The 26,422-nt window shown below is 43.0% G+C and overlaps 2 protein-coding genes and 2 pseudogenes across 2 annotated transcripts in view; 2 read left to right on the top strand and 2 right to left on the bottom strand.

The window, feature by feature from the left end:
• Window positions 1-64: 64 nt before the first annotated feature.
• On the bottom strand, window positions 65-736 carry LOC139357014 (small cysteine and glycine repeat-containing protein 7-like). The gene has a single exon (XM_071072482.1). The coding sequence runs from the start codon at window positions 734-736 to the stop codon at window positions 428-430; it is 309 nt and encodes a 102-aa protein (XP_070928583.1). The 3' UTR covers window positions 65-427.
• A 22,998-nt stretch (window positions 737-23,734) lies between these two features.
• Window positions 23,735-24,150, bottom strand: LOC105473975 (COP9 signalosome complex subunit 9 pseudogene; annotated as a pseudogene).
• Window position 24,151: 1 nt separating this feature from the next.
• The window catches only part of LOC105473974 (putative solute carrier family 19 member 4), a 39,687-nt gene continuing 37,416 nt past the window's right edge, over window positions 24,152-26,422 (top strand). The window contains 1 exon segment of the mRNA XM_071073475.1: window positions 24,152-24,175. The gene's annotated coding sequence lies outside the window, so the exon portion shown is untranslated.
• On the top strand, window positions 24,230-25,081 carry LOC105474017 (thiamine transporter 2 pseudogene; annotated as a pseudogene).

Genomic DNA, 26,422 nt, shown 5'->3' with positions numbered 1-26,422 from the left:
ATAAGCAGTAGCTATGTGGTGACTGGAAACAGAACTCATAGAAAAGGTGGGAAACAGTGCCCATACAGGTGTAGAGAAGTAGAAACACGAAGTTGGAGACCACCTGAATACCCAGGAAACAGAACACTTGGGATCATGACCCTCTTGGCTGGGTTCAGCAAGGCAGACTGATCTGTAAGGATGAGTCTGGGGTTGTATTTTGGTAATGGCCATTTCCTATTTGGATTTGTTTTTTAATAAAAAGATTTTAAACCACTACATTCAAAGAGGGGGTTATAGAATCCAAAGGAGCAAGTCCCTGGACACCCAGGTGATACCAGATAGGGAGGTCTGGGAGAGAAGCAGGCAGGGGCATGGGGGAAAGTCTCATTACCTGGAGAAAGCAGGACCCAGCATCTCAGTCTAGAAGCAGAGCCAGGCCAGCCGCCTAGCAGCAGCATTGCTTCTGGCAGCAGCCCTTCTGCTGGCAACAGCCCTTCCCACAGCCGCAGCCACACGAGCTGCAGGTGCGGCGGCAGCAGCAGATCACGGGCGTGCTACAGCAGCCCCCACAGCAGCCGCGGCAGCAGGGGCAGCAGCTGGAGCAGCAGCCCACCCGGTAGCACCTGCAGGTGGTGCAGCTGCCACAGCCACCGCCACAGCCACCGCCACAGCCACCGCAGCCACCACTGCAGCCACCGCAGCCACCACCACAGCCACTACAGCCACCACAACTTCCACAACCACAGCAACCCATGGTGTCAGTAGCGAGGACTCGAGTAAAGTGAGGAAGGAGGACTCAGGAGAGGTGAGGAAGTCTGATGCCTCCTTCTGCTGGGGGAGGCCCTTATGTACCATCCTGAGGAGGATGCTGGTGGAGTGACCCAGGGCACATGACAAATAGCTACTTCCTTGTCACTATTTATCCCAGTATGTGTAAAGGAAATGAATAAAGGAATCTAGAGTTCTTTCTCATCTATATCCACTCTGGAAACATTTGGCTTTAAAAAAGAGTTACAGTTTAGAAGAAATTTTTCTAAAATTTTAAAGCTCCTGTTTACATATTAAGAACCAGCCTTCAAAGATTAAAACAGAAAAAAACTCAGAAGGTGTGATATACAAGGAAGGGGGATATGAATGCCTTCTGACTCAGTAGGATATGGGGACAAGAAGAGAAAGAAAAATAGAGGTAGAAGAAATATGTTGATGTGTATCTTCTCCTCTTCGTGGGATGGTCTGCTCAACTTCAGAGAGTGACCCCCAAGCCTCCCTCAGATCCCATGTGGAACGGAAGAGACCCAGAACATCTCCTTGCACAACGGAACAGAGAGGACAGCCGAGGAAGCTGGCAGATGAGGTGCCAGGATGTCACCATGGCAGGAGTGAAATGATCAAGGAACCAAGGGCCTCTGGGCAGCCAGGCAGCACTAGGATCAATGGGGAATGCAGCCCATCTTCCAGGCTATTGGCAGCACCGGAGAGAACCAGATGGAGACTGTGTTCTCAAGGAAGGACCACAAGGTCTTGACTGGGGCCAGAGAAGAAATTCTACTGCTCTGTGGACCACTTAGCTATATTCCATTATCATATCCACAGATTGTACCTAAATATCCCTGTTGTCTTCTGTACCATTGTTTGGCAGATTGACTGGATAGGGAAATGCGTATTACTCAAAGCAAATTATCACCACCTTTAGACACACAGTTGAAAGTACATGTCCTTCTGACTGTGAGTAACATGGAAACATCATTCATTACACATTATATAATGCATACCTGACGTATTAACTTGCAAAGAAAAAGATGGTTCCATGGATGGATAAAATAGAACTCTAGAAATTACAGAAAAGACTTATGTAATTGAAATACATTTTGTGGTGTACCAACTAGATTTTCCTTTGAATTTTGAATTCTGTTACAGTTACCATCCGTTATGGACTGAATTGTGTCCTTCCAAAACTCGTATGTGAACGCCCCAACTCCCAATGTGATTGTGTTTGGAGACAGGGCCCTTAAGGACATAATTAAGGTTAAATAAGGTCATAAGGGTGGTGTCCTAGTCCTATAGGACTGGTGTTCCTATGAACAGAGGAGAAGATTCCAGAGCTCTTTCTATCTGACAGAGAAAGGATAAGCTGAAGACACAGTAAGAAGGCAGCTGTCTATAAGACTGGAAGAGAAGTCTCACCAGAACCGAATCCTGATGGCATCTTGATCTCAGACTCCAGTTTCCAGAACTTTAAGAAAATCAATTTTTGTGTGTGTGTTTAAGCCACCCAATCTGTTGTATTTTGTTACAGCAGTGCAAGCTAATACGCTGTCTCCCTGGATTCTCCTAAAGCATAAGCCTTGATTCAGATTATAGGGAAATCTCAAGAAAAAGTGCTAGATCTTTAATCAGTTTCTGAAGATGGACAAGACTTTGTCTGTGCCCTCAAGGTATTGAATGAAAAGAAAAAAATATTACTCTACAGCAGGAGACTATAGGAACGCTTGTCTGTTAAAAAGAGATCCTGGTATCTTTCTTAGTGACACAGAAGAGTGAAGTTTCTTTTTCTTTCTTTTTTTTTTTTTTCTATTGCCCAGGCTGGAGTGCAATGGTGTGATCTCACCTCCCTGCAATCTCCGACTCCCAGGTTCAAGTGATTCTCCTGCCTCAGCCTCCTGAGTAGCTGGGATTACAGGCACACACCACCACGCCCGGCTAATTTTTTTTTTGTATTTTAATAGAGATGGGGGTTTCACCATGTTGACCAGGCTGGTCTTAAACTCCTGACCTTGTGATCCGCTCGCCTCGGCCTCCCAAAGTGCTAGGATTATAGGCGTGCGCCACTGCGCCCGGCCTACGAAGTTTCTTATATAGTCAATGACATATTGAGTTCAAAGAAATAAAAGAAGATAATGTAAATATGGCAAAGGAACACAAGACTATCAATGGTGACCAAACAAATCTGCAAAGGGACCAAATTTCCCTAATTTGAAGAAATAAAAAACGAAACAATTGAAGGTAAAAACTCAATGGCCAGGTTAAACAGATTATTAGACACAGCTGAACAGAAATTTGGTGATGGAAAACAGCTTAATAAGTTACTCAGAATTCAGCACAGAGAGGCAAAGAGTTTTAAAAATATGAAAGGTAAAAAAACATAGTTGAAAAAGGGAAGATTTCTCAGAGTGGTTCTCAAGCAGAGGTGTTGCTCCTTATCTTGGGGGCATTTGGAAAAGTATGAAGTCACTTTCATCTGAATGACATTTAGTATCTGGGAACCAGGAATATAAAATATCCTGTAATGCAAGAAATAGTCTCAACAATAAAGAATTTTCCCATTGAAATGTGCAACAGCGCTTCTGTGGAGGAACGTTAACCAATGTCTAACTGAAACTACAGAAGAAGATAATGCAATGGAGAAGATGTAATATTCAAAGATAATGGTCAGTAATTTTTCGAAGTGATGTAAGATACCAATGTTCAAATTCAAGTGTCTCAAAAAAATCAAGTTGCATAAAAATCAAGGAAATTCAAACCACACACCTTCTGGTAAAACTAAAGAACAACAATAACAATAAGAAAAATCTACAACTAGCCAGAAGGAAAAGGAAGACTACCTACAAAGGAATGAGCATTAAACCAAAAGTAGATGTCTCAGCCCAGTGGAAGTCAGAAGACAGTGGGATAGAAATATCAACCTAGAATTGTATCCAAAAGAAAGTCTCTTTCAAAGTTTTTGGGGAAATGAAAATGTGTTCAGACAAACAAAAATGGAGCATTTACCACTAACAGACCTTCTCTGAAGGAATTTCCATCAAAAGATGTACTTCAGGAAGAAAGAAATGATTCCAGAGGAAAGGTCTGAGACCTTCAGAAGGATGGTATTGAACAAAGTAACTAGTAAACCCGGTGATCTAGAAAGCCAAATAACCACAAAACAACAGTAATTTCTCATCCATGGGGTAAAGAAAAAATAGCACTAAAATACAGCACAACCACTGCATTTCATCTTCATCGCCTGAGATGAAGCATACTAAGATCTTTGAATTATTTGGGAGGAGAATAAGCACACTGACTAACTTCAGACTTTAACAGTTAAACTTGCCTGGCCATTGGCTCACGCCTGTAATCCCAGCACTTCGGGAGGCTGAGGCAGGAGGATCACTTGAAACTAAGGTTTGAGACCAGCCTGAGAGACATAGTGAGATCCCAACTCTACAAATAATTTAAAAAATAACTTAATGAAATTGACAGGAAGAAACAGAAAGCATGAATCGTTGTGTAACTATTACAGAAATCACATCAGAAGCTTAAAATCTTTTCACACACACATGCAAAAGACAAGAAAAATGGACCTGGAAAGGAATAAAAACAAGCAGTAATCAGAAAGGATAGTTTGTTTAATTTACCAGCCTTCTGATCTCCTCACTGACTGAAGAGGGAATGGGACGGTTTGACACGGTATTTTGTTGGAGCTACAGGTGGATGTGTTTCGTCTGTGCCACTTATTTAAGAGGTATGGACTAGTGGTTCAGACTCTCCTGTCAGCCTTTCCAGCTTCAAATCCCTGCACCATACATGACTTTCCCTGCCTGACCTCGAGAAACTTACTTAACATCTTTTTCCCTCAATTTTCTGGGCTATAAAACGGGTGGTCCTACTCCCCAGAATTGTTGTGAAGATTAAAAGAGTATCTAAAAGAATACCTAGCAAAAGGCCAGGTACAGTGTCTCACTCCTGTAATCCCAGCACTTTGGGAGGCCGAGATGGGCAGATCACTAGAGTCCAGGAGTTCGAGACCAGCCTGGCCAACATGGTGAAACCCCAACTCTACTAAAAATATGAAAATTATCTAGGTGTGGTGGCACGTGCCCGTAGTCCCAGTTACTCAGGAGGCTGAGGCAGGACAATCACTTGAACCCGGGAGGTGGAAGTTGCAGTGAGCAGATATTGTGCCACTGCATTCCAGCCTGGGTGACAGAGTGAGACTCCATCTCAAAAAAAAAAACAACAAAAAAGAGTATCATATAGATGGTAAGTGAAGCCAGAACAGTGATTAAAACCACCTAGAAAGAAGGTATAAAGTGAAAAAAAGAGGAGAGAACCAAGGATTTTTTTTTTTTTTTTTTTTGAGATGGAGTCTCACTGTGTCACCCAAGCTAGAGTCCAGTGGTGCGATCTCAGCACACTGCAACTTCTGCCTCCTGGGTGCAAGAGATTCTCCTGCCTCAGCCTCCCAAGTAGCTGGGACTGCAGGTGCCCACCACCACACCCAGCTAATTTTTGTATTTTTAGTGGAGATGGAGTTTCACCATGTTGGCCAGGCTGGTCTCGAACTCCTGACCTCAGGTGATCCACCCACCTTGGCCTCCCAAAGTGCTGAGATTACAGGTGTGAGCCACTGTGCACAGCTCAAGGATAGACTTTTGAAGAAATACAATTATTTAGAGAAGAATGAGCATGCACGGTGGTCTAAGGAGAGGATGGGGGAAAAAGCAGGAAAACAGAAAGGGTTTGGCTGCCCAGGGAAGAGAATGTTTGAAGCAGGAAGAAGTGATCAGTAGTGGCCAATGAAAATGAGAAATCAAGCAGCAGGCTGCTGGAATGTTTTCCCTGCAGTTGCAAACATGGAAGTTATTTTGGACCTCAGCAAGAGATGCTTCTATTTAGGAGACAGGACACCTTCAGGTGAGTTTTAAAATGAGAAGGAGGAGAGCAAACAGAGACAGTCGATGTAGAAAACGTGCTCAGGAGGTTTGACTTTGATGAAGGGAAGAGAGGTCAGACTGTCATTGAAGAGCGTTGCTGGGTCAAGAGAGGATTTTCTAAACTGGAAGATGATGAATAAATTTTTAAACAAGAAGGGTCCATTTAAGTAAAAGAAGTGAAATATTTATTTTTGTAAACAAAACAAAAAAAATAAATGTAGTGCAAATGTGCTCAGAGGGGGAAGGAGCGGGAATGCCAGGTCCCGATGAAGGGACTGGCCTTAGTGAGAAGGGACAGCTGCCTCGTGTCACAGAGCAGTGACGTGGTGAGCGGAGGCAGATGGAGAGTAGTTTGCATGTTCCTGAGAGCTTGAGGGAGATGGCATTTGGTGGCTTCCTTTTTCTCGATAAAGTAGGTTATGGTCTCCGGGAATGAAGGCAGAGTAGGGGAATTTGAGGACTGAGAAATACAGACACAGTGTAAAATGGCCAAGATAGACAGTAAGAACTAGCCAGCCGGGCGCGGTGGCTCATGCCTGTAATCCCAGCACTTTGGGAGGCCGAGGCGGGTGGATCACGAGGTCAGGAGATCAAGACCATCCTGGCTAACACGGTGAAACCCCATCTCTACTAAAAATACAAAAAATTACCCGGGTGTGCTGGCACACACCTGTAGTCCCAGCTACTTGGGAGGCTGAGGCAGGAGAATCACTTGAACCTGGGAGGCGGAGGTTGCAGTGAGCCGAGATCTCACCACTGCACTCCAGCCTGGGTAACAGTCTCAAAAAAAAGAAAAGAAAGAAAAGAAAAGAAACTAGCCAACTAGAGAAACCTCGCAGGACTGCCTGGTTAAATCCCACCTGAGGTTGGGAGTTGTGAGCTTATAATGGAATTATTTTTGCTTTGTTTTGTGACTTTCTCTAGCAAGCAGATCAAAGATTTTTCCTGGAATTGGTTTTTTTCCCACATAAATGTGACTGAAACACAGGGAGGCCATGGAGCTTTGGGCATTGGTGTGATTGCTGTAGACGAAATAAGGGAAGTGACAAAAGGACAGGCAGAGAGGTTGGGAGGAGAACAAGGATGTCCCGATAACACTGAAGACTGGTCTGGTGGAAGTAGATGATCGAGTAAGCAAGAAGGCGAGATCCCTGTAGACAGAGCCAGGTGACACAGTTCCTTACACTGGAGGGAGGACAGGATGTGGCCACAAGAATGAGGAGCTGAGGTAGAGTGGAAAGGGAGTCTGGAAATGAGGGGACTGAGGAACAGAAAAGACAAGATGTATCACATGTGGATACTGAAAAACTGCAAGATAATGGCAGGACCTAGGATGGAGAATGGATGCCAAAGAGTTTGATGACTGAGGAAGGTGGACCAGGGAGTCAGCCGATGTCAGCGCCGAGGAGACAGAGTTCTAGCTGATTGAGTTTCAAATAGATTGACATTTTCATTTTCTCCCAAGGAGTTGGGAATAATTGTCTGGAGGCAGCAATGAGAAGCAAGGACAATATCAATGACCACATCTAAGTTCTCAAGATCATAGCTAGAAAATGATGATGCTGACATTTGAGCTCAAGAACCTGAAAAAGAGACCGGGTGCAGTGGCTCACACCTGCAATCCCAGTACTTTGGGAGGCTGAGGCAGGTGGGTTGCCTGAGCCCAGGAGTTCAACACCAGCCTGGGAAACATGATGAAACCCTGTCTCTATTACAAAAAATACAAAAAGTAGCCAGCCATGGTGGCGTGTGCCTGTAGTCCTAGCTACTTGGGAGGCTGAGGTGGGATGATTGCTTGAGCTTGAGGAAATCCAGGCTGCAGTGAGCCGAGCTGTGAATGCACCACTGCACGCCAGCCTGTGCAACAGAGCAAGACCCTGTCTCAAAAAAAAAAAAAAAAAAAATCCTGAAAAGGCAGCATTATTACTCTCCTTGTTAGTTGGTTAGTTGTGGGGACTGGCTTCCACCTTCCTTCTCATTTAAGACCACCTACTGCCATGTCTGTATTTTTTCTTCTTCATCACCTCCTCTCTCTAAGGAGACTGTTATTCTGTTTATTCTATGAGATTTATTTCTTCTGACTTTCTCCCACCAAATTCAGAAAACAGAAGTGCTGGAGTAGGCAAAGAGACAAGAAAAGGCAGAGGAATTTCAGCATCTCCAGGTCTCCGAAAAGCATGAGGAAGAAAAGACTGGAAGCTCAGTTCCAAGTTCAGCCTTGGAGTTGTGCAACAGCATGTGGTCAGATGAGACAGAAATATAACGGAAGGAAAAAGAGGGTGAGCTTTCCGGAGCACAGAAAATGACTGACCCCAGCAAGGCTCCTAAGAGACTCCACAGAGAGCTATTTCATCATTTATTTGCACGGGAAAAACCTAGCAAACCTCAGAAGTATCCCACAAAAAAGAGCATCTCCCCATGTTCTGTGAAGTCAAAGTAGATGGGAAGCAGCCGGTGTCAGTTCAACCACTGACAGATTTTTCTCCTTGTCAGCATTGCTCTTTATGGGTATAATTCAGTTTCTGACTGTCATTGCCACCTACTCCACGTAAGCAAGAGTTCAGTTGATATAAATTGGAACAGTAATAACTTTACTTTAAGGAAGACAAGAATTCATCTAATGGGTCGCCAAAAAGGGCTATCTTCACCTGGGTCCACCTTGTGCAGGGCAGAGTGGGGTGACAGCCAGTGTGGTGTGATCTGAAAGGTCATCCCCCTGAAGCTGTCCCCCACTGAGCGCTGGATTCCACCCAAGGCCACTCACTCTCTCCTGATAAGCATCCAACCTTCCTTCAAAGTGACATTACCCAGAGGACTGGCCGATCGTGACCAGAGAGTAAGTGTAAATGCATTTATCAAAACACATTTATTTCTCACTAGAGACAGGACTGCCTGCCATTTAAGAATATCAGAAGGCAGGTGTTTAACACATCAGTTGTTTAGCACATTACATTTCTTTTCAGGCTTTTTTTTATATCTAAGACCACACACACCTCCACTCCCCACTCCCACTGCCTTGAGGTCAGAAGGGGAGGAGGGGCCTTGTGGCTGACGGACAGACAATGAAACCCTGTGATCCTCAGTGGAGGAGGGGAAGGTGGGCCTTATGGAAGGTGTGTGAACTTCAAAACCTCCTTTGAAAGGTCCTGTACTTCATGTCTGTTGGCATCACCACCACCACCACCTTCTAGGGTCTCCTCCTTCCTTTATGGAAGAAGCCTGGGATGATGTTGCCTGGATTCCCTTCCCTGTATGACTGTAGGTCAGTATGACAATGAGAACATGTCGGTGAAATTTGGAGAGTGGAAAATTAAAATGACCAGTACTCTCCAAGGCAGTTACCTTAATTACGGTCCAACCCGGTGTAGAATTCCTTCTCAGAGAGACCTTTGGATAAATATAAATACCCCTTACCTTAACAATATTTAAATTCAAACTCCCTGAAGCCTAGAAGGATATTCTCTAATGTAACCAGAGTATATAAAAATAAAATACCAGCCAGGCATGGTGACTCACGCCTATAATCCCAGCACTTCGGGAGGCAGAAGCAGGCGGATCACCTGAGGTTGGGAGTTGGAGGCCAGCCTGACCAACATGGAGAAATCCCGTCTCTACTAAAAATACAAAATTAGCTGGGCATAGTGGCGCACGCCTGTAATCCCAGCTACTTGGGAGGCTGAGGCAGGAGAATCACTTGACCTGGGAGGTAGATGTTGTAGTGAGCCGAGATCGCGCCATGGCACTCCAGTCTGGGCAACAAGAGTGAAACTCCATCTCAAAAAAATAAAATAAATAAAATAAAATAAAATATCATTACATTTAAAAGGCAAAAGATGTACACAATTTGAAGAGAAACCAGAGTATACAATATCATTACATTTAAACAATTACTAGAAAGTCAGATGTTGCACTTTTATTATTTTATTTTATTTTATTTTATTTTATTTTATTTTATTTTATTTTATTTTATTTTATTTTATTTTTTGAGACAGGGTCTCACTCTGTCATCCAGGCTGGAGTGCAACGGCCCAATCATGGCTCGATGCAACCTCAACTTCCCAGGCTCAGGTGATCCTCCCACCTCAGCATAGGTGTAGTGTAGGTCTAGGTATAATCCTAGTCCTGTAGCTAGGACCACAGGCGCCCGCCACAATATCCGGCTAGTTTTTGTATTTTTTCATAGAGATAAGGTTTTACCATGTTGCCCAGGCTGGTCTCAAACTCCCGAGCTCAAAAGAGCTGCCTGCCCTGACCTCCCAAAGTGCTACGGTTACAGGTGTGAGCCACTGTGCCTGGTCAGATATTGCACTTTTAAACCCAGAAGTGCAAGTGGAAATTTTTCTGTAAATGTATATAATGTTCAGATTATCTGGGTACTGTTAGAACCATTTAATAAAAGATACCAATTTTTACCATTTTAACATATTTAACATTATATATATGTATAATGTGTTATGTATACTTACATATCAACATGCTGGTTCCATTTCTCTGGAGAACTCTGGCTGATAGAATAACCAATCTTATGTTATATACTTTGAAAATATTAATTCATCCAGTATATGTTCATTGAGCACCTACAAAGTACTAGGAATATAGCAGACACTAAGTTGGATAAAGCCCCTTCTGCTCTAGCTCTATTTTAGAGAGAAGAAGCAAACAAAAAATAATTAAGCATATAATAGGTGGTGACAAAGCAAGGTACGAAAATAGAGAGTGACCCAAGGAGGCCCATTCTGGAGAGTGGTCTGGGAGGTCATCTTTGGTAAGGTGGCATTTGAGCAGTCTGCGTGCAGTGAGGCGGCAAGGCTGCAGGTGCCTGGAGTAAGGGCGTTCTAACAGGTGGAATAGGAAGACCCAAGGCCTGAAGACGGAGTGCATTTGACTGGCCTGGGGATTGTCATTGCACACACAACTCCGGGTAATAATATTTTGGTCCTACGGAAAGTACCTTGGGCTACAGTCCGGAGAAAGGTCCTGTCACTACATAGCAGTCATTTTTCTCTTCCAGTTTTTAATTCCTTACGGAAAAGATGAAGAATCAGGACCAGGTAGGTGTTTCCTATCCAAAGTACCCAAAAGGCATTCCTCCCACAGCAGTCCTGCCTTCCGCACCCTCCTCCCAGTGGTTTCCAATGTACGAATACAGGTTCTAAGAACATTTTAATAAAGGAGTCTGTGTAACTTTAACTCAGTGTTTCCAGCTTTATTTGGTCTCAGACCCTATTTCTATATTAACAAAACTGGAGTCACTGAAAACACGTTTAGAAATAGTGAGCTCAAAGAGCAAATTTATCTCTAATGTTCTCTGAATAATGGAAAATAAAATTGTACACCACAACAGCCTCAGCTCTCCAGCTAATGAATATATATGATGTTAAAATAAAAAGGCTGGACGTGGTGGCTCACGCTTGTAACCCCAGCACTTAGGGAGGTTGAGGCAGGCGGATCACCCGAGGTCAGGAGATCAAGACCGGCCTGGCCAACATGGTGAAACCCCATCTCTACCAAAAATATGAAATTAGCCAAGAGTGGTGGTGCATGCCTGTAATCCCAGCTACTCGGGAGGCTGAGGCAAGAGAATCTCTTGAACCCAGGAGGCAGAGGCTGCAGTGAGCCGAGATCGTGCCATTGCACTCCAGCCTGGGCAAAAAGAGAGAAATTCCATCTCAAAAAAATAAGTAAATAAAATAAAAAGACAGGAGAGAGAGAGAGCAAACTTTTAACTTGTTTTTAGCAGCAGTACCTTTTCTACCTATAAATGCCTACATGAAACATCCGTAAACAAAATAAAAAACCTCGGTCTGGATTCAGCGTGAAGTCAATCCGCTCTCCATCGCAGTAGCTGTAATCACACTGCCCTCTAGTGTAACCCTCAGGGGAATTACAGCTAAAAAGACTGCAGAAATCTCTCTCAAACTTTCAGCCTGAGAGCTGGCCAAGACGGCTGTGAGGCCCGCAGTGGTTCTCAAGGTGAGGTCCACAACCAGCAGCAGCAGCAGCAGTGGCAACACCTGGGAATTTGTTAGAAATAAAAAATTTTGGTTTCACACCCTCCTAACAAGTCCCACTGAGTCAATAACTGGGGATGGGCTTAGCCAAGCAGTCCTTAATCCCTCCAAATGAGAAACAAAATTATCGCTCTGCCCAGCACCCACAGGTAATTTTTTTTTTCTTTCTTCTTTTTTCTTTTTATTTTTTAGACGGAGTCTCACTGTGTCTCCCAGGCTGAAGTGCAGTGGCACGATCTCAGCCCATTACAACCTCCGTCTCCCGGGTTCAAGTGATTCTCCTGCCTCAGCCTCCTGAGTAGCTGGGACTACAGGAGTGCGCCACTATGCCCGGCTAATTTTTGTAATTTTTAGTAGAGACAGGGTTTCACTGTGTTGGCCAGGCTGGTCTCGAAGTCCTGACCTTGTGATCCGCCCGCCTCGGCCTCCCAAAGTGCTGGGATTATAGGCGTGAGCCACTGCGCCCGGCCAGGGGTAGTAATTTTTTGTACCACGTTGTATTCAATTAAGAACAAAAAAGCAGACTCAGGGCAGCCTATTGAAAACCAAAAAGTTCATAAACAGAAGCGTTTCTATGCTTAGCATTTGTTCAGCAGTTTTCACTTGATGCTGTGCTTTCAGATTCAATAGGAGTTACATCCACCCCAACAATAAATCCCACTAGACCCAATTTCATTGTAGCACTGCCAGGAATAACAAAAGGTTCTAGAATAGACTGAGTCATCTTTTCTTTGAAAATTTCTGCGGATGGAAGTAATGCTAGTTATGAAAAACAGGTTTTGTATTGAGCAGTAGAGGTGAAAATTCTGTAAAACTAACCTGTGTCGAACATATATAGAGGTTGGTATTTCCAGCTCAAGTGTTTGTTCTGGCCAGCCGTGCAGCAATTATGCTCTGTTCATGACCGGGCAGGCTGAGTAAAAGTGTGGATCAGTGAAATCTCCTCACAGCTGCAAAAAAAAAAAAAAAAAAGTAACTTTCTTCCTTCCAGTCATCCCTCTTCCTTCTCCAAATGCTGCCTGAGCACTTAGGGTAGATGAAGCCTGTGTTAGCTGAAAGCATGGATCCTGCCCAAGGTTCCCTTGGAACATCAGCCTCCCGCGCACGAGACATCTTCATTTCTATCATGTTACACTTGCTCCCAAATATGATAACTTGATAAAGAAGAGAGACCTGTAAAAAAGACAGCAATGGTTACAAACATTTGAATCTCAGAGGGGAAAATCCATATAAAATAAATTACAAATCGAGTAATGACTAAACTATTTAAAAATGTATACATTTGTATATGAAAATTGCCATTTTCTTAAAAAGACAGGTCATCTAAAAGGGTTAAGCACCCCTTTATCATGTCAGCATTTCATATAGTATCTAGCTTTACAAAATAACACTGTAGGTCAGGCATGGTAGCTCATGCCTGTAATCCCAGCACCTTGGGAGGTCAAGGTGGGAGGTCAGGAGTTCGAGACCAGCCTGGTCAACATGATGAAACCCCGCCTCTACTAAAAATACAAAAATTAGCCAGGCGTGGTGGCATACACCTGTAATCCCAGCTATTTGGGAGGCTGAGGCAGGAGATTCGCTTGAACCTGGGAGGCAGAGGTTGCAGTAAGCCGAGATCGCACCATTGCACTCCAGCCTGGATGACAGGGCAAGACTCTGTCTCAAAATAAATAAATAAATAAATACATACATAACATTGTAGTCTTTTATGTGAACATCTAAGTTTTCAAACAACCACCATATGGGATGTAACTAACATTTATTACCTAGCTAAAGATAACAAAAACAAACTGGAAAATTTCACTCCACATGTAAATACAGATTCATCTGTCCTATTTGTATTTAACAATAATGAAAGTATTGATACATGGAAAATCAGAACAGAGTAGATTTAAATGAAATATTTTTAATGTGGCATTAATCCCACATTTTGTGCAAATGATTAAAAATTCAAATTAGGTGCACCAGAATCTGTGTCGGCTTCCTAGGGTGGCTTTAACGACGTACCATAAACACTGGTTGGATTAAAACAACATAAGTTTATTGTCTCCCAGTTTTGGAGGCTAGAAGTCTGAATTCACGATGTCAACAGGGCCATGTACCCTCTGAAACCTATCGGGGAGAGCCCTTCCTTGCATCTTTCAGCAATTCTCAGTGTTCCATGGCATGTAGATCCATCATTCCAGTCTCTGCCTTGGTCTTCACATGGCTGTCTTCTCGCTGTCAGGTCTGTCTCTGTGTCTCTTTTCCCTTTCTTATAAGGACACCAAGTCATTGCATTAAGAACACACCCTACTCCACCATGACTTCACCATAACCGAACTAATTACATCTACAGCAACCCTATTTTCAAATAAAGTCATATTCTGAGATGCTGGGGGTTAGGACTTCAACGTGTCTTTCTGGGGGACACAAGCAATTCATAACAGTCTTCCCCTTTGCCCCAAAATTCATGTCTTTCCCACATGCAAAACATATCCACCCCTTCCAAATGTCTCCAAAAGTCTTAACCATTCCAGTATCAACTCCGAGTCCAAAATTTCATCTAAATATCATCAACTCGACGTCCCAAATGTTGTCATCTACATCATCAATGGCGGACTCAGAGTATGAATCACCCTGGGGCAAACTCCTCTTCATCTGTGAACCCGTGAAGTCAGACAATGAGTTATCTGCTTACACAATACAGTATCTAGGCATAGGACAGACATTTTCATTCCAAAAGGGAGAAATTGGAAAGACAAAAGGGGTCATGGGTCCCAAACAAGTTTGAAACCTACGAAGGCACGTTCCATTAGATTTCAAGGCCTGATACCTTCTGAGCCTGAAGAAAACTTAAAATTAAAAAAGAAAAAAAGAGATTTCAAGACCTGAGCATAATCCTCTATGGCCTGATGGTCTTTTACACCCATATGGTGGTTGTTTAAAAACTTAGATGTTCTCATAAAAGACTACAATGTTTTTATTTGTTTATTTGTTTCTTTAGATGGAGTTTCACTCTTGTCACCCAGGCTGGAGTGCAGTGGCGTGATCTTGGCTCACTGCCACCTGTGCCTCCTGGGTTCAAGTGATTCTCCTGTCTCAGCCTCCTGAGTAGCTGGGATTACAGGTGCCTGCCACCACATCTGGATAGTTTTTGTATTTTTAGTAGAGATGGGGTTTCACCACGTTGGCTAGGCTGATCTTGAACTGGTCAGGAGTTTGAGACTCGCCTCTTCATCCAACACTCCAGCCTTTAAGTCATTCTTCTTAATTTTATTGTCTCTTTCAGTCAAGAATGGCAATGTTTCTTCTGGTATAAAATTCTCAAAAGCCTTGTCAGCCTCCCAAGAAATTCATGGTGATCTAAGCCATCGGACAAGAGGGCCCTGCACAGATCTTTCTTGAACAACTACATCTCTATTCCTGGCTTCCAATGAGATAACTGATTGGATCCATAAGCCACACACCTCATTTATTTAGCAAACACTTATTGAGCCATATTTGTGATGTTTCTACAGTATTCTATTTGGACAGTTGGAGAATTTTCCAAATCAGACACTGCTTCCTTTTTGCTTAGCAGTTCCTTCTTCAATTTATCTCTTTCTTCTCACATTTTATTACAAGCAACAAGGAGACATCAGGCTTGCCCTTTGCACACTTTGCTCGGGATTCTCCTCAGCTAAATATCCAAGTGCATCATCACTTACAAGTTCTACTTTCCTTCCAACAGCACAACATAATACAGCCAAGTTCTCTGCTGCTTTATAACACAGATCAATCACCTTTCCTTCAGTGTCCAATAAAAGCTTCTCTTTTCCATCTGAGACCTCACCAGAAACACCTTGTAATGTTTCTTAATTTTAGGAACATTCCATACATGGTGGTACATGTATTCTCTAAGACAATAGAAGCTTTCTCTGTAGCTCTCCTCTCTTCCTTCTGGGCTCTCATCAGAACTGTTTTTCCCCCCGCCCACCCCCACTCTGCCAGGAGGAGTCTTGCTCTGTCGCCCAGACTGGAGTACAGTGGCATGATCTCTGCTCACTGCAACCTCTGCCTCCTAGGTTCAGGCAATTCTCCCTCCTCAGCCTCCTGAGTAGCTGGGATTACAGGCACGCACCACCACGCCCAACTAATTTTTGTATTTTTAGTAGAGATGGAGTTTCACCGTTTTGGTCAGGCTGGTCTCGAACTCCTGACTTCGTGATCCACCCGCCTTGGTCTCCCAAAGTACTGGAATTAAGGCATAAGCCACTGCACCCGGCCCAGAATTGCCTTTAATGTCTGTATTTCTACCAATAATTTTGGACATGTGATTTAGGCTTTTACTATGAAGTGCTTCAAAACACTTCTAGCCTCTACCTATTACAGAATTCCAAAGGCACTTCCACACTTTTACATATTTGGTATAGCCACGCCCTACTTTTTAGTACCAAAATTGCTATCAGCAATTCATTGAGCCTTGTGATTTCTTGGGTGACAGAGAAACAGGTCATTGAAATGAGTCCCTAGTCCTAGCTCATGGCATCCAAATAACAAGATCAGTGACATAGACTATTAAATGTGAGAACTAGGAGGAAATCTACCTCATCACCATTAAAAATGATGAAACTACATGGTCATTGGGTGTTAACCAACATTGCCAGGAAAAATGGGCAGGCCAAGGTTCAGGCCAAGGTTCAGATGGGAAATGTTGGGGTGGAATGTTGATTTAAGTAATCTGGATAAAAAAATACTTTTAATGCTGAAACATGAGTCATGAGACACTAGAATATAGGGATCATTTCCTTTCAACTCTTCAAAAAGTACGTATGGTAAATATTTGCTGATTTAGACTATGTAGAGAAGAATCAAAATGAATTAGTAAAACATCCAAATAGGGGAAGTATGCATGTGGAAAGCATGTATTTTGAGCAGAATTTAATGAAGCTGACCGACGGTTCCCTATGGAAGGAACTATGGAATGAAGGACTGAAAATCTGATTAAAGAGCAGATAAGAATGATTTATTACTATTCTTACATAAGTCAGTATCTACAAAGTACTTTCAGACAATGTAATTCCTTAAAGAAATAGTTCTCCTTGCAACCTTAGTTAAGCCATAAATTTACTTTTTCAATCTCTCCTTATTCTTACAGCACAGCCTTGAAATTGATTTCGTAAACGTTTACATTGATTTTTGTACAGATGATCAACAATCTATATTAGCTGGGTCTGACATTATGGGCTTTTATTTTATCACCAGTTCGTTGGTCCTTGTGATCTTCCGGGTGACTGGGACTAGACCAGATTTTCAAAGAAAAGCAAGGGAAAGACAGCTGTATTTATTATATCAGGTGCTGCTTGGATTCCTCCCCTATTGATCTTCTTTACTCCTTACAAACAAGACAGTGGATAATTTTTATCTTCTCTTAATCAGTGGGACTCAGAAAGGTTAAGGAATCTGAGTAAGATCACCTAGCTGTGATTAAGTACAACAGAAAAAATATCTGATGACCACATCCCAGTAATACCTGGGTTGTTTATGAAATACCACGCTGCTCAGAGCACCCACCAGCTCTGCAGTAAGCCAGAGCCCCTAAGTTCCAGGATTGCCGTCTATAGCAACACCAGGATAGACCAGTGGCCCAGACCAGAAGTCCACTGCTTTCTCTGCACCCATCTCCCTTGCAAAGGTTAGAAATTTGCATTCTAACATAATTAGGAGCAAATCAGAGCATTTCTTCGGTGACATTTTAACCAATGACCTGGAAGTAGAGGATAAACATTAAATAAAAATTAACACCTGCTTGATATATTAAAAAGTATGCCACTGGGATAACATGGGATTGTAAATTCACTGTTTGTCTTTTTTTTTTCCCATAGTTATAACTGTGCCTTTAATTGTACAAGCAGAAGAATGCCTTGAAGTTAGAAAAATAGCCCTAAGGAAGGAGTGTTTGAGTCTTTCCTGCTGAGTTTTTTGCTCCCTTCCACCTCAGAGAGACCATATAATCAAGGAATACTGTATTCTTTATGTTTTCAAAGTTTTTCCTCGGTAGACATTCGTTTTCTGTAGTCCATAAGGAAAAGCATTCAGTTCAGAGGGGCCGTGCAAGCAGAATGCTGACAGATAAAACACCATTCACCATCTTTTTACAATAAATGAAGATACTAGCAGGGGGCAAAGTTGGTGCCCATCCTAATCAGAGTTGTGGAAATCTCACACTGAAGAGGATTTGTTGTAGCTATTTCTCCGTGTGATCACTCATATTCTTTGAGTCTTTTCACTGTGCTGGTAATGGACTTCCTAATTTAATTGAACCAACCCATCCAACCATCTTGAGTTAAACATTCTGCTGCTAACATCAGGGGAAGAATCGGGAGTTATTTCCAATGTAAAAACCCGAAGTCATGATCTCTCCTGGTCCTCGAAAATGGTGAGTGATGTCTGGTCCATGCCTGATTCAGAAAGAGGTTTTGAGATTTCCTGGCTAATTTGGGGGGTTTTATTTGAGACAAGGTCTCACACTATTACTCAGGCTGCAGTGCAGTGGCATGATCTTTCCTCCCTGCAGCCTCAGTCTCCTGGGTTCAAGTGATCCTCCTGCCTTGGCCTCCCAAAACTCTGGGATGATAGGTGTGAGCCACTGTGCCTGGCCCTAGAAATCGTTTCTACTCTGTATTTTATTAGTAGTAACCCAGGAATTAATGTTCTCCAAAATACACTTGTAAAACTGCAGTGGATCTGGTGACAAGAAATTATGCATTTTTCTAAAGTATGCAATTATTTAATATCTCACTTTCCAGAGGATTATTTCTAATGAATACAAGTCTCCCCTGGCTATTCCCCCTAATTGCCAGTGGGACTGATCAGTGTAAATAACAATCTCAACTGCTAAACTCACTTAAAACTTAGTGGTTTCAGGCTCCAGCACCTGCCTGTGGCTTATATGAGCTGGATGATGACCAGTGTCTCCACTCTCTGTAAAGATGATCCTTCTCTCCTCCCTGGTCACGGAAGCTAGATGTGGATTCCTACGTAGAGGTGGCATAATGTGGAATGTAACCCACGTTATGCACCTGCTACCATGAAAGCATTAGGCCAGGAAATTTCTTCACAACTACACCTGTATGATGTGCATTACCATCTCCCTCTTCAGGTAAGGAAAACTGAGGCCCCAAGACACAAAAAAACTTGGACAGGATCACACGACTTGAAAGAGTGGATCAGAGACTTAAATTTACTCAACTACAATGCCCATGTTCTTCCCACCAGGAAATCCTCTTTTCCTTATTCCAGAGCTGTTTTAGGAGTAAGTAACCAGCATATCCTTGAGAATCAAATGGTGGCTTGTAGTTCTCACTCCAGAGAACAACTTTAAATATGGCAAATGCTTGGAAAATTTATTATTACTTGAATTTTTATGGTCAGTTAGAAAAGTCTGGTTTGACAACTGTACTTTCAACACGCACTTCTAGGATTTTTTTTTTTTTTTTAAGATGGAGTCTTACTCTGTTGCCCAGGTTGGAGTACAGTGGCGAGATCATGGCTCGCTGCAACCTCTGCCTCCCAGGCTCAGGCGATTCTTGTGCCTCAGCCTCCAGAGTAGCTGGGACTATAGGCACGTGCCACCATGCCTGGCTAATTTTTGCATTTTTAGTAGAGACAGAGTTTTTCCATGTTGGTCGGGCAGGTCTCAAACTCCTGGCCTCAAGTGATCCGCCTGCCTCTACCTCCCACAGTGCCAGGATTATAGGTATGAGCCACTGCTCCCAGCTTGATACCTTTGATGGGTCAGACACGGGGCTAGACTCTAAGGTGATAAAGCTGAATCCCTGCTCTCAAGGAGATCCCAGGCTAGTGGTGAGATGTGTGTGTCAACACATCAATACCTTTCAAAGCCATCAGTACTGCAAATTGTATAGCTTATGATTGATGACTGCGTAGTGTGTGCCAGGCATTGTTTCAACATGTACTAGCGAATGGAATCCTCAAAACATATTATCATCCCCACTTTACAGATGAGGAATCTGAGGTATAAAGAGGTCCAGTAATTTACCAAAGGTCACAGGTTTGTAAGCAGCAGAGAAGGATTTGGAGCTGATTGTCTGACGGCAGAGTCCATGGTCTTCAATGGCATGCCAGAGCTGGACTAAGATGAGGTCTAATGGAAGGACGGGGAGGAGACGGAGAGGGTCAGGGAGCCTTCAGGAAGGAAGTGGTGAACAACTGAGGGGGTGAGACCCCACCTGGTGCTGCTGGAGACTTTCTATAATAAAAGGTGCCCTGGTCCCGCCTGCCATCAGCCAACCTGGAGGCTTCTCATTCTGACCATAAATTCTTACTTTTCAATAAGGTTACAGAAGTGGGAAAAGAATCATAACGGGGGCTAAAATATCAACTCAGAAAAGTACTTCTAAGTGTCGTATTTGAATTTTATCCATGCTGTGATCTTGTTTAGGTGTCACATAATTCTTCTTCTAGAAATAAGTACTAAAAACACATGAAATCGCCCGGATGGACGACAAATTCAAATTAATTTAGGCTACTTATGCTAAGCCGATGTTCACTTTGAGTTTGATGCTTAGAAAAAGCGAAGAGTCTATCTGCTTTATAAATCCTATCTCCCAAAGGCTTTTTTATTCACTATGTATAAATACTCATTAAAATTAGTTTCCAGCTTATTAATAGCTATATGTTTTAGGATGCTGGGGGAAGGGGCACGAAGCAGATGTTTGCTTAGTATCTCTTGGTAACTCTCTTTCCTGTCTAAAGTCTGCCAATGTCACTGTCTCTTCTTCTGCCCAAGATTTCTGCTTCAGAAGAAAGTCCCTGATGTTTTTCTAACTCTAAAAGATGAAAAGAGAATTTGGTTGATTTACCTAAATGAAACTTAAGAGTGGTTTTCCATCAGTGACCCCATCATTCCAGCCGAACTGAAACATAATCCTTTACTGTTTTCAAGTAGTTATTACTTTTCTCTTTCGACAAGAAATCCAAAAGCAAAGACTCAAGCCTTGTGTTTTGACCTGTGACATATTTTCAATCACAATGTTTTTTATTTTTTCATTTTTAAGACTGAAGGACAAAAGGAACATAGGGAAGAGAATGCAAGTTTCATTAAAAAAAAAAACAACTAGATTGATGACCAGTCTCCTTCCTTGCTTTTTTTTCCCTGTGACAGTTTAACCAATCATGAATTGTAACCAAATTTCACTGAGCTGTTCTTGGGTTTTTCCCACTATAATTCTCCATTTATTTGGATTTTTCTCCATGATGAAACCATCAGATCCATTTTTTGTACCTTATTTGTTGGGACCAGATAAAAATTTGAGCCTCAGCATGGTAAGTTAACTAACATGCTTATCTTAGATTTAACTCTAGCTAGAACTATCTCTAATGCCTTGGGTAGAAGCCAAATACTAATACTTCTTACACCCTCTAATGTGAACAGATGGGCCTTAATGATTTTTATGTATTTGACATATAAAAATATAAACTCTTTTTTTTTTTTTTTTTTTTTTGAGATAGGATCGCGCTCTGTTGCCCAAGCTGGAGTACCATGGTACTATCATGGCTCACTGCAGCCTCGATCTCTCAGACTCAAGCAATCCTTTGGTCCATCTTAGCCTCCTGAGTAGCTGAAACTATAGGCGTGTGCCACCACGCCTGGCTAATTTTCTATTTTTTGTAGAGACAGGGTCTCACTATGTTACCCAGGCTGGTCTCAAACTCCTGGGCCCAAGCAATCCCCCCACCTTGGCCTCCCAAAGGGCTAGAATTATATTCATGAGCCACTGCGCCCTGTCAAAAATATAAAATCTTTATGGTGGAAAACAGCCTTACCTAATCTTTCAGTTGTGTAAAAACAATACTCCAGGACTTCAATGCATATTATCATTAACCTAAAATGAAGCCATCCCCACTAAAGAGTGTAAGTCTGGCTGGGTGCGGTGGCCCACACCTGTAATCCCAGCAATTTGGGAGGCCGAGGCGGGCAGATAGCCTGAGGTCAGGAGTTCAAGACCAGCCTGGCAACATGGTGAAATCCCACCTCTACTAAAAATACAAAAATTAGCTAGGCATGGTGGCCGGCACTTGTAGTCCCAGCTACTCGGGAGGCTGAGGCAGGAGAATCACTTGAACTCGCAAGGCAGAGGTTTCAGTGAGCCAAGATCGTGCCACTGCACTCCAGCCTGGGCAACAGAACAAGACTCCATCTCAAATAAATAAATAGATAAATAAATAAATAAATAGTATAAGTCTTAGAGGATAAAATGAAATTTGGTGGTGAGGGTGGGGCAGGAGAAAAGTTACTGACAACCATGTGAAAAATCCTCACAAGATTATCCCCTCTTTATTTACAAATATTAAGGCTGTTTTTAACTTTTACTACAGTCACAGGAATAACAGTCCTAAGAAGCCTCTAAGCCAGTGCTTCTCAAAGTGTTGTCTCTGAACCAGCATATCAGCATCATCCGGAAATTTGTTGGAAACGTAAATACTCAGACCCCGCCCCAGACTTATTGAATCTGAATGTCTGTTTGTGGTGGTGGTGGTGGTGGTGTTTGAGACGGAGTTTCGCTTTCGTTGCCCAGGCTGCAGTGCAATGGCACGATCATAGCTCACTGCAGCCTGGAACTCCTGGGCTCAAGTAATCCTCCTGCCTCAGCCTCCCAAGTTGCTAAGACTACAAATGCCAGGCTAATATTTACTTTTTTTGTAAAGAGAGGGTATCACTGTGTTGCCCAGACTGGTCTGGAACTCCCAGGCTCAAGCAATCCTCCCACCTCGGCCTTTCAAAGTGCTGGGATTACAGGCATGAGCCATTGCACCCAACAATTTTATCTTATTTTGCCTCTCTTTCCTAGCTACCATCTACATTCACCCACCTCACACCAAGTAGATTTTGCCTTCTAAACCAATCCACCATTTTCTTCACAATAAACACCAGTACATCCCATGAGGTACAAACTGGTTTAGCTGGAAGCTATGAATGGGCTGGATTCAAACACCAGACATTGTCACAAAAAGCATATCTGGCATACAGCTTTTCCCATGTTGGTGACTATACCCAAAAGCCCAAAACAGCAAGAATAAAGTTCTACCAAACTTCAAGAGTGCTTGGGTAAAAGTCTACTTGGGAACCCAAAGCATAAGGACACAGATTAGGTCATAGCAAAGGGCATTCTCAGGCTCAGTAAATCTATGGGTTTATTTTGGTTGTCTAGAAATTCAGAGGACAGGAATTTGAGAAGGTCTACCCCAACTGCCTTTATGTCATCCTCCACCCACTGTACATTCCCCTTATAGAAAATGAAATAATCACTTACTACAGATGGGCTCAGATAATTGGCCAATGCCACCAGTTCCAAGAGAAACTGTGGCCAAAATTGACTTGAACGAGAGAGCTACTAAGTAGTTTCTTATGATTCCTCCAGGGCAGCCCAAAAAAGTAAAGCGAAGAAAACAGAAGAGTAGAAAATAAACTCACACATGTCTCTTTCTCTGACATTCAGTCTCAAACTGGTCATTTGTTCCATATTTTCCTGATCACCGAGATGGTATCGCAATGGGCTCCTCATTTTTGTACTGATGGGTATTTGAAAGGGAAAGAAGGCAGTCAGGTTCTTCCAGTACTGAAACATCCTTTTTGACCTTTTGGTTCTGACGGTGAAGAAGAATAAACTATTTTGTTACATGCTAGCAAGCAGCAGTGTCTGAGCAGCCCTAGCTTGTTCTGGAAATCCTGTCAAGTGTAAAAAGATTAATTTATCCATTATGGCCTCTTTTCCTAGCCTCCATAGCTTATTGCAGATCAAATTACATTTATAAAGTTTAAAAGGTAGATAACTAAGATAATAGCTGCTGTGGTTTTTACACCGGGAAGTATAAATTCACACCTTATGAATATCTGTCATTCAATTTTTTTTCCCTGAATTTCAGTTTCCCATTGCTTTCCAATGTATTGTTAGAAATTCATGTAAACATGAAACTAGACCCACTTTGGCAAAGGCCAAGCAGTGCATCCTGGGGTTGATTCATGTCATCTTTTTTTTTTTTTTTTTTTTTTTTTTTTTTTTTTTTGACGTTGCTTTCTTTTAATTGGAGTGAGGACACAACGTGGTCATGTTCAAAGACGAACAGCCTCATCTAGGTGGTGAAGAACACTCTTATCTTTCTTGGTTAACCAGGTCCTAAATTCAAGGGATTTCCAAGTGTTCTTTAAAACCACCTGAAACTGTCCTGCGCAGGCTCACACTGCGACTCTGTACCAAGGGCCTGGCCCCGCCTGCAGCCAGAGGTCATCTCACTGGATGTCATCATCATCGAAAAGATCTTCAAAATCATTTAAAAAGTCTGCATGAACGGCCTTTTCATTGGCTGCCAAGTCCATCAAGAGCCCAGTGCTGCCTCCCGCCTCGTCCAGGTCCACGTAAGGCCGGGCGCCCTCGGGGAACATCTCGTCCACGGCTGGCTTCATCTCGGGCCCGCGGAGCTCTCCATGTCATCTTGATAATGGTAAGTGTCAGAGGCCCAGGGTGTATTTCACGTCCTGATTTTTTTTGTCTTTGTACTCTCCCCACTTAATCTTGCAGATGACAGATGAGATCTTCCCCATTTGGACATACTCCTACCTGGTGCTGCTGCTGCCTGTGTTTGTCCTCACTAATTACGTCCGCTACAAGCCGGTCATCATCTTGCAGGGTATTAGTTTCATCATTACCTGGCTGCTGCTTTCGTTTGGCCAAGGAGTGAAGACCATGCAGGTTGTAGAGTTCCTCTACGGGATGGTGACCGCCACCGAGGTGGCCTACTACGCCTACATATACAGCGTGTTCAGCCCCGAGCACTACCAGAGAGTGAGCGGCTACTGCAGGAGCGTCACCCTGGCCGCCTACACAGCAGGGTCCGTGCTGGCCCAACTCTTGATACCCATGGCGAACCTGTTGTACTTTTACCTCAACATCATATCCTCGGCCTCTGTCTCCGTGGCCTTCCTTTTCTCACTTTTTCAACCAATGCCCAAGAAGGGCATGTTTTTTTCATGCAAAACCCAAAACAGAAACTCTTCAGAAGCCACCGGGAGAGGACGCCATCTTAGCGGGATCTCACAAGGATCACAAAGCAGTTCACGGAATTATCCACTGTGTCAGGGGACCTGGATGCCAGCAGTGGGGCACCCCAAAGCCAAGCAATGTGGCTTTGAGAGATTTCGTGCAGTGGTCCCGGGATTTGCAGGAGTGCTACGCCTCAACGCATCTTTTTTACTGGCCCCTGTGGTGGGCTTTTTCCACAGCAGGTTTTCACCAGATGTTAAACTATATTCAAATCCTATGGGATTACCAGGCACCATCTCAAAGTTTCACAAAACATGTATTAGTCGATGTTCATGCTGCTGATAAAGACATACCCAAGACTGGGTAATTTATAAAGGAAAGGGTTTTAATTGACTCACAGTTCAGCGTGGCTGGGGAGGCCTCACAATCATGGCGGAAGGCAAATGAGAAGCAAAGTCACTGCTTTGCTGGCAAGAGAGAATGAGAGCCAAGCAAAAGGGGAAACCCCTTATAAAACTGTCAGATCTCGTGAGAGTTATTTACTACCATGAGAACACTATGGGGGAAACTGCCCCCGTGATTCAATTATCTCCCACCAGGCCCCTCCCACAACACGTGGGAATTATGGGAGCTGCTATTCAAGAAGAGATTTGGATGGGCATACAGTCAAACCCTATAAATATATAATGGAGCAGTAGAAGCCCTTGAAACCTTTGGGTCTAGGTATATAAGACTTTATCTCATTAATGTGCAGAAAATGTGCTGCTCCATGTTTTTAAGATATTCCACGGTAAAAAAAAAAAATTAGGCCTGTTTGGAAGTAACTCCAATCAATGCATTTCAGTGCAATAGAGCCCTGAAAAAAGTAAGATAGTAAGAACTGATATTACAAGACCTAAGCTACGTCAACTATACAACATATATTTAACTGACATTTTTGCTGTTTATAAAGAAGCTAGTGAGTATATTTAAAACACACACACACACAGGGCTCAATCTTTATTTATTTATTTGTTTGTTTGTTTGTTTGTTTATTTTGAGAAGGAGTCTCGCTCTGTCGCCCAGGAGGGAGTGCAGTGGCACCATCTCAGCTCACTGCAACCTCTGCCTCCCAGGTTCACGCAATTCTCCTGCCTCAGCCTCCTAAGTAGCTGGGATTACAGGTACATGTTACCACGCGTGACTAATTTTTTTATTTTTAGTAGAGACGGGGTTTCACTATGTTGGCCATACTGGTCTCGAACTCCTGACCTCGTGATCCACCCACCTCAGCCTCCCAAAGTGCTGGGATTACAGGCGTGAGCCACCATGCCCGGCCCCTGGGCTCAATTTTTTATCTATGTTCTATCATTTGCCAAGTAGGCAAATCAATGAACATTCTAGCAATCCGTTTTCTCTTCTCTTTTTGAAGGCCAGAACAATATCTACTAGTTTATTTCACAGGATTGCTTTTTTTTTTTTTTTTGGGACGGGGTCTCACTCTGTCACCAGGCTGGAGTGTGCAGTGGCTCACTGCAGCCTCCAACTCCCTGGTTCCAGCAATTCTCCTGCCTCAGCCTCCTGGGTAACTGTACAGGATTGCTTTAAAGATCAAAATATATCATGCATTGGGAAGTATTTGTGTACTGTAGTATCTTAGGTAAAAATTAGTTGTTTTTATTTAATTTTCCTGAACGTAAAATAAATAGTACAACTTTCAAATTTGTAT

Source organism: Macaca nemestrina, chromosome 11 (assembly GCF_043159975.1).
Source record: "Macaca nemestrina isolate mMacNem1 chromosome 11, mMacNem.hap1, whole genome shotgun sequence".
Taxonomy (NCBI): domain Eukaryota; kingdom Metazoa; phylum Chordata; class Mammalia; order Primates; family Cercopithecidae; genus Macaca; species Macaca nemestrina.
This window is presented reverse-complemented; position numbering and strand designations above follow the sequence as displayed.

Coding starts and splice junctions, on each gene's coding strand:
- LOC139357014 (XM_071072482.1), bottom strand. CDS start 736: ATGGGTTGCTGTGGTTGTGGAAGTTGTGGTGGCTGTAGTGGCTGTGGT.